Source organism: Oncorhynchus tshawytscha, linkage group LG16 (assembly GCF_018296145.1).
Source record: "Oncorhynchus tshawytscha isolate Ot180627B linkage group LG16, Otsh_v2.0, whole genome shotgun sequence".
NCBI lineage: Eukaryota > Metazoa > Chordata > Actinopteri > Salmoniformes > Salmonidae > Oncorhynchus > Oncorhynchus tshawytscha.
The window spans coordinates 59,932,957-59,952,053 of record NC_056444.1 but is presented as its reverse complement, the minus strand read 5'-3'; the positions used below and the strand labels follow the sequence as shown (position 1 = coordinate 59,952,053).

The 19,097-nt window shown below is 43.8% G+C and overlaps 1 protein-coding gene across 2 annotated transcripts in view; it reads right to left on the bottom strand.

Annotated features, from left to right (window-relative positions):
* LOC112216034 (plexin A3) overlaps positions 1-19,097 on the bottom strand; it is a 131,972-nt gene that overhangs the window by 46,689 nt on the left and 66,186 nt on the right. For both annotated transcript variants that reach the window (XM_042299430.1, XM_024375633.2), the window contains exons 5-9: positions 18,440-18,540; positions 12,584-12,707; positions 12,197-12,353; positions 11,289-11,388; positions 4,236-4,350 (exon numbers count right to left, since the gene is read on the bottom strand). In XM_042299430.1, coding sequence (XP_042155364.1) covers positions 4,236-4,350; positions 11,289-11,388; positions 12,197-12,353; positions 12,584-12,707; positions 18,440-18,540 — 597 coding nt within the window. The remainder of the gene's footprint in view (positions 1-4,235; positions 4,351-11,288; positions 11,389-12,196; positions 12,354-12,583; positions 12,708-18,439; positions 18,541-19,097) is intronic.

The window sequence follows — 19,097 nt, the reverse complement described above, 5'->3', positions numbered from 1 at the left end:
CCCTTTAAGGTTAAAGATCTGCATGGTGTAATTAACTTTAGTGTAATGATTCATGTGGGGGAAATGTGGGACGGAGCAGGCTGCACAGTATCTATCTGCCAGCCTGTCTGTCTGTTGGGCTCTGTGGCTGGCTGGCTGGCTGGTGGGGCCAGAAGATTTTCTTCAGATGGAAAATCGATTCCTACTCTGATACTCTCAACTGAGGAGCTGAGGCTGAGAATAAAAGAGCATCCTTGGCCGTGAACAACTCTGCGATCTCTCGGTTTAACCAACCAATTAATGTAGTAAATAAGGAACCTTTCACATCACAAAGCCTGTTTCCAAAGTCTGTATGCAAGATTTGGACTCTACCCTTACATTTACAGCACAGCAACTTTTTAAACCCATATCAGGTTTCAGTCATTCAAAACATTCCCCTCTCAGAAACCAAACAGTTTACGGCTGCTGGTTCCCACAGGGATGACTTTTCCCACCCTAATGAACCTGGTGAAAGACCAGTAATGAGCTATATATCTCATGTCAATAGTAGTCATTATCACATCACTGAATACACCAACTAATGACGCTACCTAATCTAAATGACAACACATGACTAAGGGCAAGAACATTTCAAATTAGCCTATAGATACATACAGAATGAAACTTTTATTCAGGGGGGAAGGGTTTGTTTTTTATTTCTCATTTCCTGTGAGCCATACATCCTTGTGGAGGACAGTGAGTTTGGACGGAGCTCAGTTCTGATCCAGTCCTATCTCTCTCTGCACACTCCTGGAATGAAGTAGGCCACTGTGCTGTGGATTATACAGTAAGATCTGGCGGGCTGGCGTGTCCTTGGAGAGACATGGGGGAGAAACCTGTTCTGAGTAGAGCAGCACATCTCCTCCCCCCAGCCCATAGCCCTCTCTCTTTCTGTTTGTCTGTTTGGAGTGCCCCCGCTGTTTCTCTGAAGCACCTCTCCAACCCAAGGCCAACAAAGCCCTGGTAGCACACTGGAGAACAGGGCTGCAGATGAGACACGCTCCACTGACACAATCACACACATATGCAACCAGAGAGATAGACACACTAGAGGGCTGCATTCCTGCGGGACCTGCATGTCCCGACAAAGATCATTGCTTCATGGGCTGTATTTTTTGACCTGCGGTTGGGAGCGGGCGGTCAAATAAACAGCTTTGGGATTCAAATATTTGTGTTTCCCACAAATCATTTGGAAACGGTTGACTTTCTGCTTTGTATGCGCTAGACTAGGCCAGGGATGGGCAACTCCAGTCCTCTGGGCCTGATTGGTGTCACACTTTTGCCCCAGCCCCAGCTAACACACCTGACACCAATAATCAACTAATCATGATCTTCAGTTTAGAGTGTGATTAGTTTAATCATCTGTGTTTGCTAGGGGGGGAAACGTGTGACACCACTCCAGCCCCCCAAGGACTGGAGTTACCCATCCCTGTCATACCTCTTGTATTAAAAACACATCTTTGTTGCATTTTTCACACACTCAGAATTCGCTGCTTCAAGTTCAGCAGCCTACTTCTCCTCTCCTAGCTGGGCGTGCGAGATCATGTGTGCCTACTATATGTGTAGTCTACAGGTTCACTAGCCATACGTGGTGCGCGTGTGGTCTCAATTCAATAGAGTAGGCTATAGCCTATGCATAGACGGAGAAGAACGGGGCAGTTAGCTATCCAAGGAAATGTACTTCACAAATATGATTAGCCTCTAGTTTACTATATTGTCTAGAAATAAATAATGGTCAACCATATTTGTCTCCATCTGAAAATCGTCCCTCCCCTAAAAGGTGGGCTATAAAACGGAGCTCAAGAGAAAGTGCAAGTCTCTCCAACTCTTCTCTCTTGAAACTATGTCTAGCCTATTGGCTGATATTGCCCAGTAAATACAGATAGCCTATATAATGGACCATGTGAGAATCTCTGGTAATTAAACATTTTCTTTGGTTATTTATGCGCATTTTGATATTGCCAATAGGCTGCCCAATTGCTGCGACCATGGCTGGCAAGTGAGCTGCGTCATATTCATCTAAAATAACATTGGATATATAACGTGGGAAATAATGTGGGACTGCGGTTGGTTCCGGAACCAGTTCTTGCGGTAGCGTGTGGGAGTCAGACAGAAAGTCAGCGGGTGTGGGCAGGTGTGCTATGAAAAGCCGTGGGTGGGAGCGGGTTGAATAAATCAGTCCCACACAGACCTCTAACACACACACATATGCACATAGAGACAGAGACAGACGCAGACACGCGCACGCACACAGATCCACACACTAACAATCTAAAACTTAAAACCTGAACAACTGACATTGACCACTGGACAGAAATACTATCAGTTGAATAATAGACCACTGTGCTAAGTACAAAAAACGCGCTCTGACAGCCAGGCCTATGTCAAAATAGATTTTTCCCCTCTGCTTTACTTTATAGCAAATGACAGTGAACTTGTTTAATCACAACATACCAGTCCAAGCCTACTTCTAAAATCCTCTTATGATATGTGTGCTCGTTTGTGAATCACCCCCTCTTTCTCTGTGGGGGTGGAGGAAGAGGAGACAATACTGACCTGCTTCTCCACCATATTCCCCCTCCAGTATCAACAGTGCATGAGTCACTCTTTTTCGCTGAGTAATTCCTTTTTTTTCTCAGAGGGAGATAAGGAGATTGTCAATCGTGGTGCTGGGGGCAAGGAGGCTGGGGGAGGCAGTGACGGGCTGGCTGGCACATCCCTGCCGCCCTGCTGTTGGCTGCCTCTGTCTGATAAGCCTAGATAAGGCATCGCTTTGATGTTCAGTTAAGTGTCAAATTAAAATGTGCCAAAAGCCGAAGGGAGCGTGTTTCCACCCCCCTGTTACAAAGGGACGCTGCTCCTCTTTTCTCTTAACTTCTCTCCCCTACCCCCTGTCACCCCTGATCCGTATTCTGAACAGAGATGGCTCTACTTGTAAAGTAAGGTGGTTGTTAATTAGGGGATGTATTTTTCTATGATGCTTGTATTAGTCAAATGACTGTTTCATCTTCTGTCTCCAATTCATTACGAATCATCCATTATGATTATCCTGCTAAGAATACAGAATAATGGGGGCAATTTGCTTTATTCTGTTTGTTTCAACGTTCATTGCTAATCTATCAGCATTTTGTGTTTTCAATCATGTTTGAACAGAACATGGAAGTTTACAAGCTGGTAGAATCTTCTGTAAGAAGACAACAACAGCAGATTGGGGGGGGTCTGTCTGTATCCCAGTCATATAAAGGGTGTTAAGGTTCTGTAGGGCATCTCTTGCTGAAAAACAACCACCGCAATAAAGCTACAGTGTTAAGTCTGAGCCTCTCAATACCCTCCTTATATACTGCTGCCCTGGGATTCTCAGCTGGTCTGTGGACCAGTCAAGTGTGTAATCAATGTGTTCTGAGACACTGAGAAAGAGAGCGACGGGGTAAGGGTGGATGCAAAGCCATTATGAGATCCAGACAATTACTCTGGTGTCACTCTCTGTCACAGTAAACCATCATTTGGCCTAGTTTGATGGTTTGACACTCTCAGGGGCATTGGGGAAGGAGCAGAGGCATATAGACGATGTGGGTTTTTATATATAACATCAAATAAATACACATTGTACCAGATATTATGACGTACAAAAAAATAAAAAAGTATTGTGAAACCACATCATAGCACATTAGTTTATTGTTAACCGAGAAGCTAGTGACCTTTCTGGTCAGTTCGCTAGTCAGCTCATGCTCTTCTTTCCTGCAATTTTTTTGGGAGGGGAATACTACAACCCACCTTAAAGTGCCTGCATGTAAACAAAGGAAAATACATTTGCTTTGAAAAGATGGGCGAACAAAACTTCTATGGTTCAATATGACAAAGAATTCCAAGTTTACGACTGAATGGGACTTTAAGACCACTCCAATAAGTTTGTTCACAAACGGTGCCGACAATGTGTCCCGGTCGTAGTGAATGCTCCGATTGTGTGGATCACACACACAACATTGGGACCAGTGTGTTAAACTATGGGGTCAGCCAGACCTAGGTTCACAGGACCATGACCAGGTTGGATTCTCCACGGGCTGTAAAAGGGCCACAGTGCTGAGGTCATATGAATAATAAAAGCAGACAGGCAGCTCCATGGACAGCCTTCCTGTCACCCCGGGGGCCTCATCCTGTGTTCAGTCTGCTGTAAGATGCCATTCATTAGTGTCTGTTTGGGCAGTATAGTCTCTTACCTCCACGCTGCTGACCCGTCCCTCCTGGAAGGAGCACTCTGCCAGGTTGTTGGTGCAGATGTGGCGGTATTTACACCAGTTGCAGGGGAAGGGGCTGCTCACACAGGAGGTGCACCTGGGGAGAGAAGGGAGAGAGGGTGAACTCTCAGATTTAACAGCCTGACTTCGACTAAAGAGATCTACTGTCTGTGTGGATGAGAAGGGCTGCCTACAGATCTCCTGGTCAATATGTCATCAACCTCTCTGGTAAGCCTGCAGAGCCAATGGGCTAGGCTAGCATCATATTCTAGCTGCCTTTCAATTAGAAGCTAGAAATTAATTACAACCTGAAAAGCTATTTCATCTGCAATCAAAATGATGATTCCAATTAAATAATGCATCTAAGGACTAGGAAATACCTGTGAACCACTGACAGTCCCACCATCAACGATAGGCAACACAGGTAAACGTCAGACTCTCAACGCATTGTAGGACGACAGAATAAAAACTCAAGTGGTTTCCTTCCATGCTCGTTCCACTCTTACTCTGAGCCTTTCTGCGTTCCCCTCCGCCCATCCTCCGCACTACAGCCTATTGCATTCTGAGCACAAAAAGGTCTGCATGAGGAGAGGAACATCCACTTTGTCCCATACTAATCATAGCCTTCCTCTGGAGGCACAGTTCAAATCCCCTTTGGAGGGTACTCAGCAGTCTGCTCACACTGACTCCTTAGCTACACTGCACTGTATAATCTCCAGGCTGACTGCTGCCTCCCTGTCGGTGTGGGGGATATCGGAAAGCATTCTGCAGGCAAGCCACATTTTATATACACCTGGAAATAATACAAACACATTTTCAATACGGTGGACTGGCTTCTTGTCGACCATGTTAATATAGCATTTGAGTCCGTGTATTCGTAGAGATTTACAATGCCTGCTCTACACATATAGTATACCTCAGCAGCCCTGACTCTTGTAAAGGGAATGAAAATGCCTGCTTTAATATGAGAACAACGAGTGCCACTGGCTGTAGGCTGGTGCAGTGCTGCCTTCCACTGCAGAGGGAGGGGATCTGTTGTAAATACTGTGTGCAGATCAGCATGTCTTGACTGAAATATGCAATATGCTGCGTCAGGGGTATAAACTCCATCAATTCACTTTGGTCTAATTTCAGTGAAGCCTGAGAAACACAGCACGGCCAAAACTTGACACACTGATGAAGTGAGTTTCCTTCCTAACATCACTGCTTGGAAGTGGATTCAGTAGCCAATCAGAGTGGTGTTTCTGGAAACTGGTCAAATCAAATTTTATTAATCACATGCTTCGTAAACAACAGGTATAGACTAAAAGTGAAATGCTTACTTATGGGCCCTTCCCAGCAATGCAGAGAGAAAGAAAATAGATAAATCATAGAAAAGTAATAACACTTAATAATACAAGTAATAATAAATACACAATGAGTAACGATAACTTGGCTATATGCACAAAGTACCAGTACCAAGTCGAGGTCCAGGGGTACGAGGTAATTGAGGTAGATATGTACCTATAACTAGGACTATAGTACAGTTGAAGTCAGAAGTTTACATACACCTTAGCTAAATACATTTAAACTCAGTTTTTCGCAATTCCTGACATTTAATCCTAGTAAAAATTCCCTGTCTTATGTCAGTTAGGATCACCACTTTATTTTAAGAATGCGACATGTCAGAATAATAGTTGAGAGAATGAAGATGATTGAGAGAATGCCAAGAGTGTGCAAAACTGTCATCAAGGCAAAGGGTGGCTACATTGAAGAATCTCAAATATAAAATATATTTGGATTTGTTTAACAATTTTTTGTGTTATTTTATAGTTTTGATGTCTTCACTATTATTCTACAATGTAGAAAATAGCAAAAAGATGAAATAAAAAAGAACCTTGAATGAGTAGGTGTGTCCAAACTTTTGACAGGTACTGTATATCTCTGATCTTTTATCTCCATATGAGCCAGGACGCAGCTTGAGATCCTCTGGCAGACCATTCCAAAGTCTAGTTTGAAAACTAAAGCAGACTGGGAATTTGCCATTAGGGCCCCTAGACCTTGGAATGGTCTGGCAGAGGAGATCAGGCTTGCAAATGTAGTGCCTCTTTTAAATCCCTGCTGAAGACATACTACAGTATTATAAAAATACTTGATTTCACTGTAAGATTGTAACGAGCGATCTTGTTTCTTCTCCTTCCTTCTGTCTATGTTTCTTTGTTAGCACTTTTATTCTATTTGATCATTTTATGATGTGAAGCACTTTGTTACTTGTATTGAAAAGCGCTATACAAATAAAGTTATTATTATTATTATTATTGGAATGCCTGTGGAAAATATGACTGACAGGTAAATAATGGAGATAGGAAGGGGAGAACTGAAAGGTGTTGCAGGGGAGACGAGAGAGAGCCTTAAAAGGTATCCCAGAGATGTAATCATTTCTTACCTTCCAGTCTTACAATAAGAAGCTTTTGTGCTTAAATGCCTAAAATGGCAAGGGGAGATACGGTGAAAGTATATAATCAGTCAGAGCTTCAGAACTAGCTAACTTCCCTTTTACAGGTGGTCATTATCCCTGAGGATGCAAGAAGGGAAGGAGCTCTTACAAAATTGCGGGAGAAGAAAATGAGAGCCAACGTGGCAGGGCTGGGGTGAGTGAGTGAGTGCTGTCCACCAGCAACACCAGAGGGGGAAACAATTCAAGGGCTAAATGTTCCCACAGGGTTTTTGTGAAAACAGGAAATCTGGCTTGGCTTCAGGCAGACTACTCTGGCAAGGTAGGCCTCTGCCGAGGTTGCCATGGCAACTGGCGAGCCCTGCATGGATTATGTTACCCTGCTTCCTTACACTAGAGAATTGATCGTTGTGTATGTATTCTGCCAGCCAACAAGGCCATTTTTATTCTCTGACAAAAAAACGCATTCATTTAATAATAATAATAATAATAAGTAGAGCGCTTATCAATTTACAGATGTAAATAACCAAGCTCTTTACATTGAGAGCAACCATTAAAACAATTAAAAGGGCTCTACAAATAAAAACATTAAGCGAGAAATTAACAGATAGCTAGCGGTCTAGTCCTATACAAGACACAGTAAAGGAGGCAACAAGGTCAAAACAATAGAACTCGACACTAACGTACAAGACCAACGACAGACACCCCAACAGAGATCACATTAAGTGAAAGCCAGTTTGACAAAGTGTTTCTTAATCTCAAACTTAAAGGCAGTGGTGGTCTGGGGCATGCAGAGGGTGGGAGGGATGCGGAGGGTCTGGGGCATGCGGAGGGTGGGAGGGATGCGGAGGGTCTGGGGCATGCGGAGGGTGGGAGGGATGTGGAGGGTCTGGGGCATGCGGAGGGTGGGAGGGATGCGGAGGGTCTGGGGCATGCGGAGGGTGGGAGGGATGTGGAGGGTCTGGGGCATGCGGAGGGTGGGAGGGATGCGGAGGGTCTGGGGCATGCGGAGGGTGGGAGGGATGCGGAGGGTCTGGGGCATGCGGAGGGTGGGAGGGATGTGGAGGGTCTGGGGCATGCGGAGGGTGTGAGGGATGCGGAGGGTCTGGGGCATGCGGAGGGTGTGAGGGATGCGGAGGGTCTGGGGCATGCGGAGGGTGGGAGGGATGCAGAGGGTCTGGGGCATGCGGAGGGTGTGAGGGATGCGGAGGGTCTGGGGCATGCGGAGGGTGGGAGGGATGCGGAGGGTCTGGGGCATGCGGAGGGTGGGAGGGATGCGGAGGGTCTGGGGCATGCGGAGGGTGTGAGGATGCGGAGGGTCTGGGGCATGCGGAGGGTGGGAGGGATGCGGAGGGTCTGGGGCATGCGGAGGGTGGGAGGGATGCGGAGGGTCTGGGGCATGCGGAGGGTGGGAGGGAACTCGTTCCAGAACCGGGGTCCGAGAGAGCAGAATGCTCGGTCACCCATTGTTTTTAGGCGTGTCTTTGGGACTGCAAGGAGTCTTTGACCATTTGACCGGAGTGAACGTGAGAACTGTTAAGGGCTGAGAAGTTCACTGAGGTATTGGGGACCAGAGGCATTTTTGAGGAATAACAGGAATTGGATGGGTAGCCAGTGCAGATAGGCTAGAATGGGGGTGTGATGTGGGTTCTTGTGAGGACCCTGGCATTTCTGTTCTGCACAAGCTGCAGCCTGTGGATGCCTTTTGAAGGGAGAGCACCAAGGAAGCCATTGCAGTAATCAAGTCGGGAGGTGATGAGGCAGTTGACCAGCTTTTTCAGATGACGTTTGGAGAGAACAGGACAGAGCCGGGTGATGTTTCTCAGGTAAAATTATTGTTTTTTTGCAGACGGATTTTATGGGGTCGGAGAAAGTGAGGGAGGGGTCCAGTAACACTCCAAGGTTGGAGACGGAGGAGGACAGTTGGATGGAGTGGCCGCCAAGGTGATGGGATTGGTTTTGGTGTGATGGCGAGTGCCGATGAGGATTGCTTCTGTTTTAGTATTGTTGAGTTGTATGTGGTTGTTTGACATCCAGGCTTTGATGTCATCCAGACTGTTGGTGAGGGTGTGTATGAAAGAGAGGGAGTCTGGAGTTGTTTTTATGTAGATCTGTGTGTCGTCAGCATTACAGTGGAAGTGGATGGTGTGTTTCCTGATTAGGAGACTAAGGGGGAGCATGTAGATGATTAATAGAATGGGGTCTAAGACGGAGCCTTGAGTGACGCCACAGGTGATCGTGGTGGGTTCTGACTTGGCATTTCCTTAGCCGCAAACAAATTATAGTAAGCATGTTTGGATGTGATGAAGACCGAGTTTGCCAGATAACCACTTTTTCTACGTTAACGTGTTCATCTTAAACTGTGAGGCATCATGTAAATTCAAAAACAATGGCAATATACACCATATTCAGTAAGATACTGAGTGTCATACACTCCTCCATGCCAAAAAAAGAACACTGACACCCACACCATCGACCCAGGGCTAACCGAGAGTCTTGTGCAGCTGAAATGCAAATGCGCACATATGGCAGTAAAACGGTGCAGCTCCACAAACGAAGCAGAAGAAAGACGAGACCTCAGGCATGGAGCTCAGCACTTCACAGAAGCTGCAGCCAGCGAGAGGCTCTGAGCGAGGGGCTCCGACTGATCCTAAGAGAGAGGCACAGTCCCATTGTTCTGCCTCAGCACAGATGTGGTCTGGAAGCCTGGCCCTGCCCTGCGTGAGGCTGCTGCTGCTGTTCCAGACCAGGACCATATGAAATCATATTAGCCAGCAGCATCTGGCCAGCCTGTTCAGGACGTTATCTGGTCATGTGTCCTGTGGTCGTATGATGGATAACAGCGACAAGGAGTATGGACGTAGCAGTGGGACATCACCCTGTGAATGGCATGATTGCCAGTTCTCATTGGTTTTGTCATTGTATTTATGTGTCCTTCCTTGTATTTTTGCTTTCCAACATGACGAGTTTCTGAAAGTCCTTGTTGAAAATAATGACAATAAACATAACTTTATACCATCTACAGCAGTGGTCACCAACCTTTTCTGAGTAAAGATCACTTTCGCAGTCAAAAAGCAAAGCCGAGATCTACCACTCAGATTTGTTTTAAAACATGACTTGCATTTTTTAAACATTAACCTAATAAAAACAGTTACGTTGGAATGAGGTTTGTGCAGTAGGCAGGCCTAAGACATTATCACAGCATATTGGCTAGATGTCAATATTGTTCTTCTCAGACCACATTATATTTCAAAACTTGAGCTTTGATGACAAAATAGAACAGTTGGTGTAGCACCTGCGAGGCACAGCTGAGTATAAATTGAAATCATTTGCTTTTTTATTTTACTGGACTGATGGCACCTGTATTTGATGGTGATGGTGCTTTCAAGGCAACTGGAAAAAAACTAGATAAAATCACGACGTCAGTGACGTTCAGGTCGGAAAGTCGGGGCTCTAGAAAGACGCCAAAGATTTCGAGTTGGATGACCATTCAAAGCAATTTTTCCCAGTCTAATCTAGTTTTTTCCCTAGTTTCCAAAAGTCTTGAACGCACTGAAGTCGGAGATGTCGGAGTTACGAGTTCCCAGTTGTTTTGAACATGGCATTAGTCTCAGCGGATTGAGGGAGAGAGCAGCAGAGGGTCCACCTCTCACGGTCCATGCTCTCTCCTTCCTTTCCTTCTGGTGAGACTGATCAGAGAGAGGGGACACCGTTGTCCACTTGATGGTGAAACTCGAGTTGCATCGCATCAGCATCTGCCTCAAGCAGAAATTCATGTTGTTCCTATGACCAGAGAAACTGAAATATTCCTTGATGTTAAAATAGACATAACGAGCTGCTAATAATAATACAAATGCAGGGCTACTCATTCATTGCAGCTGCAGTGCAAACGGCAGTAGGTGTTTTATGTTTTGTAATAGTGTTGAATAAAAACAGTGACAGTGCTGAATGAAAAATTGAACCTGAGCTCACTCATAAAAACAGCAGCTCTTTTCTGTATTCTTTGACAGTCTCTCTGGTCATTGTTTTAAAAGTTATGAAATCTCAGGTAGGTTAGTATCAAACTTCTAGGCATGGTGATTTGAGCTATCCAATTGGCCAGCGCAGTAGGCGCACTCGATTTAGCCACAGGTCTCCTGGTCCACCAGGTAGGCAGAGTTTGTATTTTCAGACAAATGAAATGGTTATAAACTTTGCCAACCCGGTATGCAGGGCTTCTGAATCAAGTGTACCTACAGCCAACAGCGCAACACGAATAATACAAAAAAAGAACGCAAGCCTTTTATCGTCGGCTTTTCTACAGAAATGTTCGGTAATCGACTAGAAATGTGATCGACCAGTCGGTGACCACTGACCTACAGTATTTTTATACCATCATAAAAACAACTTGACGAGGAGATAAATGAATGAAAAAAAAAACAGGTAACCTGTGACTTGTCAAGGCAGTTTCTCAGCCTGACGTGGCTACACAGTCCCATAGAAATCATCAAGTAACTTCAAGTGACGGACTGACCCAATCAATATGTTACTTCACTGAACGCTCCTCTGTATTTCCTCTCCTCAGAGAGCGAGATGAGAGATCGTAATAGATAGATACTTACGACTGGAGCACGCTGCAGTTGTAGAAGATGAAGTCAGTGGTGATGAACTTGTGCCCTGTCTCCTTGGACTTCAGGAAGAACTTGACCACTCGCTTGTCACCTGAAATGACAAAAGACCCACAGTGAGCCAAACAGCCTGGAAGCTCGGAAACAATTATCCGTCCGTCTGAGATCCCATACCCCAGGAAAATAATCTTCTTCTAAGCAAATGAAATCATGTAGATTTGTATAAAAATGTCTAATTGCTCCTGCCTTTTATCTAACATTTCCATTACCAAGAGAAGTGCACTTATGGTCCTAAACAGGAACCCATGAACAGATGTACTATTTCATTTGAAGTAAAGGCCGCATCTCAACTAGTCCAATTATACCTGTAGGCCTGACTTCAAGATAATTGGCAAAGCATTTCTAGTGGACTTGAAATAATTGCCGCTAATGGAACAAAACACGAGCTACTGCACTTTTCAGGTTCCCATCAGTAGATCCAGCAAGAGCATTCAGTTGTTTTCGAAAAACACATTAAGGCCCATGTCCACAAGGCTCAGAAAAACCAAAACACTGTGTACGTCAGACACATTACAGCAGTCTGAACAAAAAGCAAATATGATACAACCAACTGAAGTGTATGAAAACGTATAGATAATATCATACACAAAAAGTATGGCTATAGTGATAAATATGATCATCAGAAAATAACAACATTATTATTCCACGGACAACCTTTGAACGTGGTCCTCTGTATCTCAGTTGATAGAGCATGGCGCTTGTAATGCCCGCATAGTGGGTTTGATTCCCGTGACCACCCATATGTAAAATGTAAGTCGCATTGGATAAAAGCATCTGCTAAATGGTTTATATTATTAGTATTATTACTATAGATTTATAGTGGTATCTGATAGAAGCTTTACCGTATCCCTGTGCGAGGGAGGGGACATCTCTGAGGGAGGGGGACATACAGAGGATCTGCCCCTTGGCCAGCACCTCCCCTGGGCTCTCTGTCAACTCCTCAAACACACACGTCACCCCGGCTGACAGGCTGGGCACGTTTACCACTTTCACACTCAGCTGGAGGGAGGAGGGGGGAGAGAGACGGGAGAGAAGCATATCAGGTGACAGGTGGAGTCGTCCCTGCGCGTATCCTTGCATCTCAGTGAAGGTTAGACTAACACCAGAAATCTTTAACGACAGCTTAATGAGCCAACTCCATATTGGTCATGTTGAGATTAGCTAGCGTCGTGCTTTTCTCTGGTGAGAACATTTTTTATTTGTTTTATTTTTTTACAGCCTGTAATTACCTGGGTGGAAGTAGAGGTCACAGATATGTTGTTAGGTGTGACACTAATGTCCACACACTGGTCCAGCTCTGTGTTAAAATGCTGCGGCTCGGCCCACTTCTCACAGGCCTCCTGTCTGGAACACCTGGGAGAAAACCCAATGAGGTTAGGGGTCAATAATGATCACAACATTACATGCTGTACTACTCCTAAAATGACACTCAGCTCAATGCAGTACACAGCCTGCAGCCATATTACTGGGTAAAAATCCATCCACTCCATTGTCCAACAGAGCACCGGGAGTCTGGCACAAACGTGTAACCTCTGGAATAAGATTTAGGTGTAACAAATGACTGAGGTGGTTTAAGTGGGCAGGTCAGGTATGAGCAGCATAGAAATGATTCCAGTGTATGAACTAAGGTAGGGCTAACATGGCACCAATGGATGGTGCCTCGCTTCGAGCTCCTACAAAACATGGCAGGTTTCTACTTTTTCTTCACACCTGCACTGTTGGAGCTCGGAGCTTAAGTATTTCACTGTGTACTGCAACTACATATTCAACCCAGTGCATGTGACTAAATAGACATCTAATCTACTCTAATCATGAACACACATTTAGGAAAATACATGGAAATACCCCAAAATGACACATTTTGAAATATTCTGAGCCAAGCATCACGTCGCAACAAACTTCAAAGATGTTTTTGTCACCAATTTCCCCATTGTCAGGTTAATGTTGCATAGCAGAAACTTTTATACTGCTAATTTACCTAATTTACCTGGTCTTTATGATTGTAACCAATTCTTTCATAAATCCCTATTGAAGCCAGAACAATGACAATTCAACCAAATGTTTTTTTGTGACAAAAATATGAGCAGGTTAATAGCAGCCGTTCTCTCTCTTGTTGCAGTTTTGTTTTAAGCCTGTTATTATCTGCTGTGGAAGTGAATGTCCTATTTTTCTCCTCACAGATTCTAAGGAGCAGCCGGATATTAAAACATTTATAACAGCAGCACATTTGTTAGACGTGGCGTTACTGTAAGTGCAGTTAAAAGTTTCACATGTTTAAGCTTGACAGCTGCACTGAAAGTGGCTGAGGATTATCCCCAATAAAAACTCCTGCTTACGCACCAACCAGCCCTGTCCTTTTTACCATGTCCAATATGTCACTGGATTTTACTGCAGACGATTAGGGATTATTTCACATGGGGACAGACAGAGCAGAGCATGACAACACACAGCATTATCTCACTACAATCTCCATTAACACCATGTCCAGAAACCATTCAATAAAATATTGTAACGTGATGAAAACTAAATATAAGGAAAAAAATAAACATCGAAATGAAATGAATGAATATATAAACTGTTTTGTTCTGCCAATAAAATAAACTTGAAATGTGTCACATGCCTACTAATATTTCACAGGCTCGTCAATGCGAGAAAGCAGAAGCAGTGAAGCACAAACTTGATTTGAAGGTTAGCATTCAACTTAAGCGCATTGATAAGCGTGTCTCCGGAAGGAAATTTATTTTATTTTCCTTTAGAAGAACATCTTCTTAAAGAATTAAGAAGCCGCTACAGTTCCAGGGCTGTTTTTTTTTTACCCGAGACGCAACACACCATAAATGATTTGTTTACTTCTAATTAAAGCCATATGTCTGGGGAAAGAATGGGGGTAGGCTTAATAAAAAATGCAGGGCCTAGACATGACTGCTCTCTGTAAAGTAAGTGGAACTGTGGTGCGTCTCCTCGCCAGCCAACAACAAACAATTCATATCACTGCGACTCTTCTGTTGCTTTGTCATTTCTTCTCATTCAGTTTCCAGGAATGAGATTTAATTCAATTACAGTGCAGCCCTCTTCCTAGTGGAATGGCAGATATGTGATTTATGGGGAAACGTTGTCCCCCTGGGGTGGAGGTCCCTTCAGCTGCTTTCTTTCTTTCTCTCTCTAACAGCCCTGCAATGACGCCATGAGAAATCCAGGGGATCAGGGACCTGCATTAGTGACTGTTCTTTGTGGGGACAAAATGGACTCAACACATCTTCAATTAGCAGGTGAGGAGTCCTCTGTAATATATGATCAGGTGAATGGGGATAGAAACTGTCAGAGGAGAATGTAGCGAGGCACTAACGGCACTAGAGGGACATGGGTGAGAAACGGGAGATTGGGGGCTCACATTAACCCTAAGAGAAAGCCACGCGTTGAGCACATGGCTTCATTTAAACTTGAGAACAGGCTTTTTCTAAGGAATAAGCCCAGGAGAGTGGAGTAACTGATTTAGTCATTTATTTTGGCAGATAGGCTCCCTCCCTACATGCCCAATTCACCACTTCAGGTTATGTGAATTCTATTAAATAAATCCTAGGCCACATTCAAACCACATTATTTAATTTTTTTGTTTCACCTTTACTTAACCAAGTAGGCAAGTTGAGAACATGTTTTCATTTACAATTGCGACCTGGCAATTATGACCTCTGTGTTCATTCTGACACGAAAAGGCAAAGTTTCAACTTGTTCAAATTATTAATTGGACGGAGGAGATTAAAAAAGCCTTTCATAACACATTTAAATCATCTACTAATAATGTCATTACATAACTAAAATGGCAGTGTTGGGGTTAACTGGGAAGCATTGGGACACAGAGACAGGATCAATTGAGCACATTAATTGATATGGGGAGGGTGGGGGCCGTAACAGCCACTAAGGGTCTGGGTTAATTATCTATTTGACTTTGATTAGAGAGAAAGACAACACAAGAGACAATCATGTCTGCTGAGGGGGCAAAACTATTGAAAGGGCAGTCACTTATCACAGGCTTTCTTCACTGTCCTTTTTACTATAACCTTGAACCATGTTAATTTGAAACACCTTCTCTCAAAGACATCGGACAACATTTTCAGAATGTGCATTTGCTGCTCTGCAAAATGTTGGATAAAAGAAAGGCTGTCTTTAAACAGTAAACATTGCAGATGTTCCATATTACATTAAAAGCAAAAGCATATGATATTTTCATGTAATAGTAGTTGCTCTCAATGATCCTCTAATTATAATAATACGCTGACAATCCCAGTCTTATTTAAACTAACGCAGAGGTACCTTCACCATTCAGTGAGCACTTTACATTAATAACTGAACAGATACTGACATATGATGGCGTGCTGTCATTTCACGGTGTGCTTTCATCATTTATAGAACATTAATGAAGTCTCTTGAGTAGGGGAAGTTTCCACAAGATAAATGCCACATGAGACATCCTAACCAATGCCCCACTCAACAGATAGAGTAGCAGAGAAATCACTAAATAAGCCTGATTTGAATCACACTGCAAATCCATCTTCCAGTTTCCTGTTGTTGCCATGGACACAGACCATTTCCCAGGGTGCATTTTTTTTCTCCTCTACCCTGGCTCGACTAACATGATGGCTCGAGGCTAAAGAGCCCTGGAGGAATAGCAGACAAAGCAGAGACAACAAGTAAAAGAAAGGGAAGCAGGTCAAAGCTAGTCTCCCAAACAAGAGTGTTTTTGGCAGGGGGTGTTTTTGAACAGCCATCTCCCATGGCAACCCATCTTCCCAAGGGAAGGGGAGCTCTGGCAACACGGTTTAAGAATTAAGATTTAACAACCCCCAAATTTCACTGCATCGTTTTTCGGAGCATCACTCCAATACGTGTCATAACAGTAGCAAGACAAGTGATAAGTGCCTAGATAAATGTAGATATTACAGATCAGAGGAGCACATGACAACCCACACCACAGTTTTCATATGAAAACTCATCATACCACCTTCAAAAGCTTGAGGCAGTGCATTCAGATTGATAAGTGCCTTAAATGAGGTCTTGAGAGTTATGTCACACAGATGTACCAAAATAAAGCTCTCTATCCGTGAAATGAGAGCAAGGGTTGAATGGGGCCATTGCAGACATCTGTGTTAAACACTGAAATATACAGCTGAAATAGCTACCTCATGATCAAAAAAGCAATATCCCACAAAGGACTCAAAATAAAAAACCTCAAGACCACAAAAAAAACTGCTTTAGAAAGTTCAGTATATTATTAGTTTCATTTTAGGACCTGTGACCGCATCGATTGGCCTAGAAAAAGTAATATCAAAGATATCGAAGAAACCACAATGAGTTTTAGTAGTCTGGTCAGAAATTCTAAAAATTAAAGACAATTTAAAGTTGAGCACCAAGTAAAGTGTGTGCTGAAAACGTGGCTCATTGACTGGGCTTGAATAGGAGATGCCCATTGTGGTCCATGGAAGCGAGTCATCCCAGTAATTTGAGTTACCTCCTGCACATGAATGAGCAGTCTGAGGTTGCCTGGCCTGGCCTGTACCCTGCTAGGAGGAACAAAGCCCTGCTCTCTATTTCTCATGGGCCCCAACACTGTGAGACGACACAACTCAGACTCCACCGAGCATATGACCTGAGTGTGTCTGCTGTCCCACTGACTGAATGTGCCTGTCACCCCATCTCAATCTGACCCAATCAAATTCCCTTTGTTTCTCTGTTTGAGCATCATAGGGGTTCAAGTAGACAGCAAGCCTGACAGACAGCACGTTGAAGCCCCCTAAAGGAGCAGAACACGAGTGGATGGGAATAGAAGCGGATTGTGTCACACAGGAATGACGCTTCACCAGAGAGGAACAGAGGTTGGACGTATGAATCAGGCACAATTCAGCCATTCAATCTATTCATCACTTTGCTTGATCTCACACTAATTGCGCTGTGCAGTGGTTGTCACAAGGTCATGTAAAAACTGTTGGGGATATCGCATTAATATGCAAACAAATGTCACTTTCAAACTAGTTTGGCAAAATCTATGCTATTTATTACATCATCAGTCCGAAGATTGTTATCTTGATTAAAGTATGGATGGCAGGGAGAAATATAAAAGGACTGAATTCATTTATTTGTAATTTTTTAAAATTGGATATCATTGAGGTCTTAGGCTCAGAAAAAAAGATTTTCATCTACCTCTGGACATTATCTAGATATGTAACACAGTGACAAAACCAGGCCTTAGTGTGAGAAATGTAACATAATGAAACAGTTTCAGGACTTTTCCATGGCTTGCTATTTGAAAGACGTGCTTACATTTCTGGACCTTTCATTGAAATCCACTCAGGGGATTTCTGCTCTACTTTATTAGTGTTACTTTGTTTTTCCGTTAATCATATGTCAGAGAAACCCCCTCCATATTGTGGCCATTACACTCAATAAATTAAAGTGTACACTATGCAGCAGCCACACATGCTTCTCCCTTCGCAGGAATACCCTTCTCCCCATAACTGAACACATCACTCTGTCATGACGTACCCAGTCATGGGACTGGAGGAAAAAGTTGCATGATGACAAGTGAGGGAGTGAGAGAGGAGTGGCAGAGGGCCAGCAATATTTAGACATTTCCTGAGCTCCTACTAGCTGCTGCCCAGGGGTCATCCCAGGGGTCAACAGGAAGGATCACATCTGGAGCAGCTGTCACCTGTCACTTCCTGTGTGGAGCAGACTAGAGCGGGCCAGGTGGACTGGGTGACAGCAGGCAGCTTCCCACTAGTTGGGCTGAACCCCGGATCTCTTAGTGGTGCTATTAAAAGTCCATAATAAACTGGCTGTATTGCTGCTAGACTTTTACATTCCAACAGCATCTGGCCACCCTGATGTTTAACAGAGCCTCCATTATTCTCACTTTGATTGGTATCAAATGTCACCTTGGAAATCTGTGCAGCAGTTCTGGAATCAATTAATTCTGTTAAAGTTGGCATCAACTGAGGCAACTTGATCACACAAACCAACCAACCATTCTTTTCCTCCCCCAATACATTCATTTAGCCTTACAAGATATGAATGTAAAGTGATCCACTTACTTGTTGTGAAGAACACACCATCCACAGTGGGGATCTCCAGAGCCCAGACAGGTCTTGCAGGTGGTGTACTGGCCACAGCTCTCCACAGGTAACCTGCTCACCTGCAGAGCACAACAGAGCTTCAGCTTACCATCTGATTCAACCCACACACACCCTCATAGGCTCACGCTAGCACGCTAGCACTGTGCTTTTCACACATACAGGTTTTTTTTTAAATGCGAAGAGAGTGTCAAACAAATCTAAATCCAAGCCATAACCGTGAATTTGTCATGATAGCATTAAGTTTACGTAAGATTTTCTGCTATGAAACAAAACAGAGTGAAAATTTTATGCTCACAATTTTCATGGGTTTTAGGGCACATCCAGGCTTCACAGACTAAACAATTCCCCGACACAAGGTCTGAATCAATTTATTAAACTGTGGCTTTCGACACAGACGTCTCGGATGCTGAAAATCTTTTTTTAGTGTAAGAGATGATGTGGATGCATCAGACCAAAAAACTGTAAGCACTACACTACACTAGACTACACTACTTTACACTACACTGTATTTGGTTCAGTGACACCAGCTAAGCCTCCAGCCTCTGCAGTGATAGAGTGGGTCAATTCAACAGTGTTAGTAAACATTTCAAGCCTTTAAACGCTAGACGACTTATTC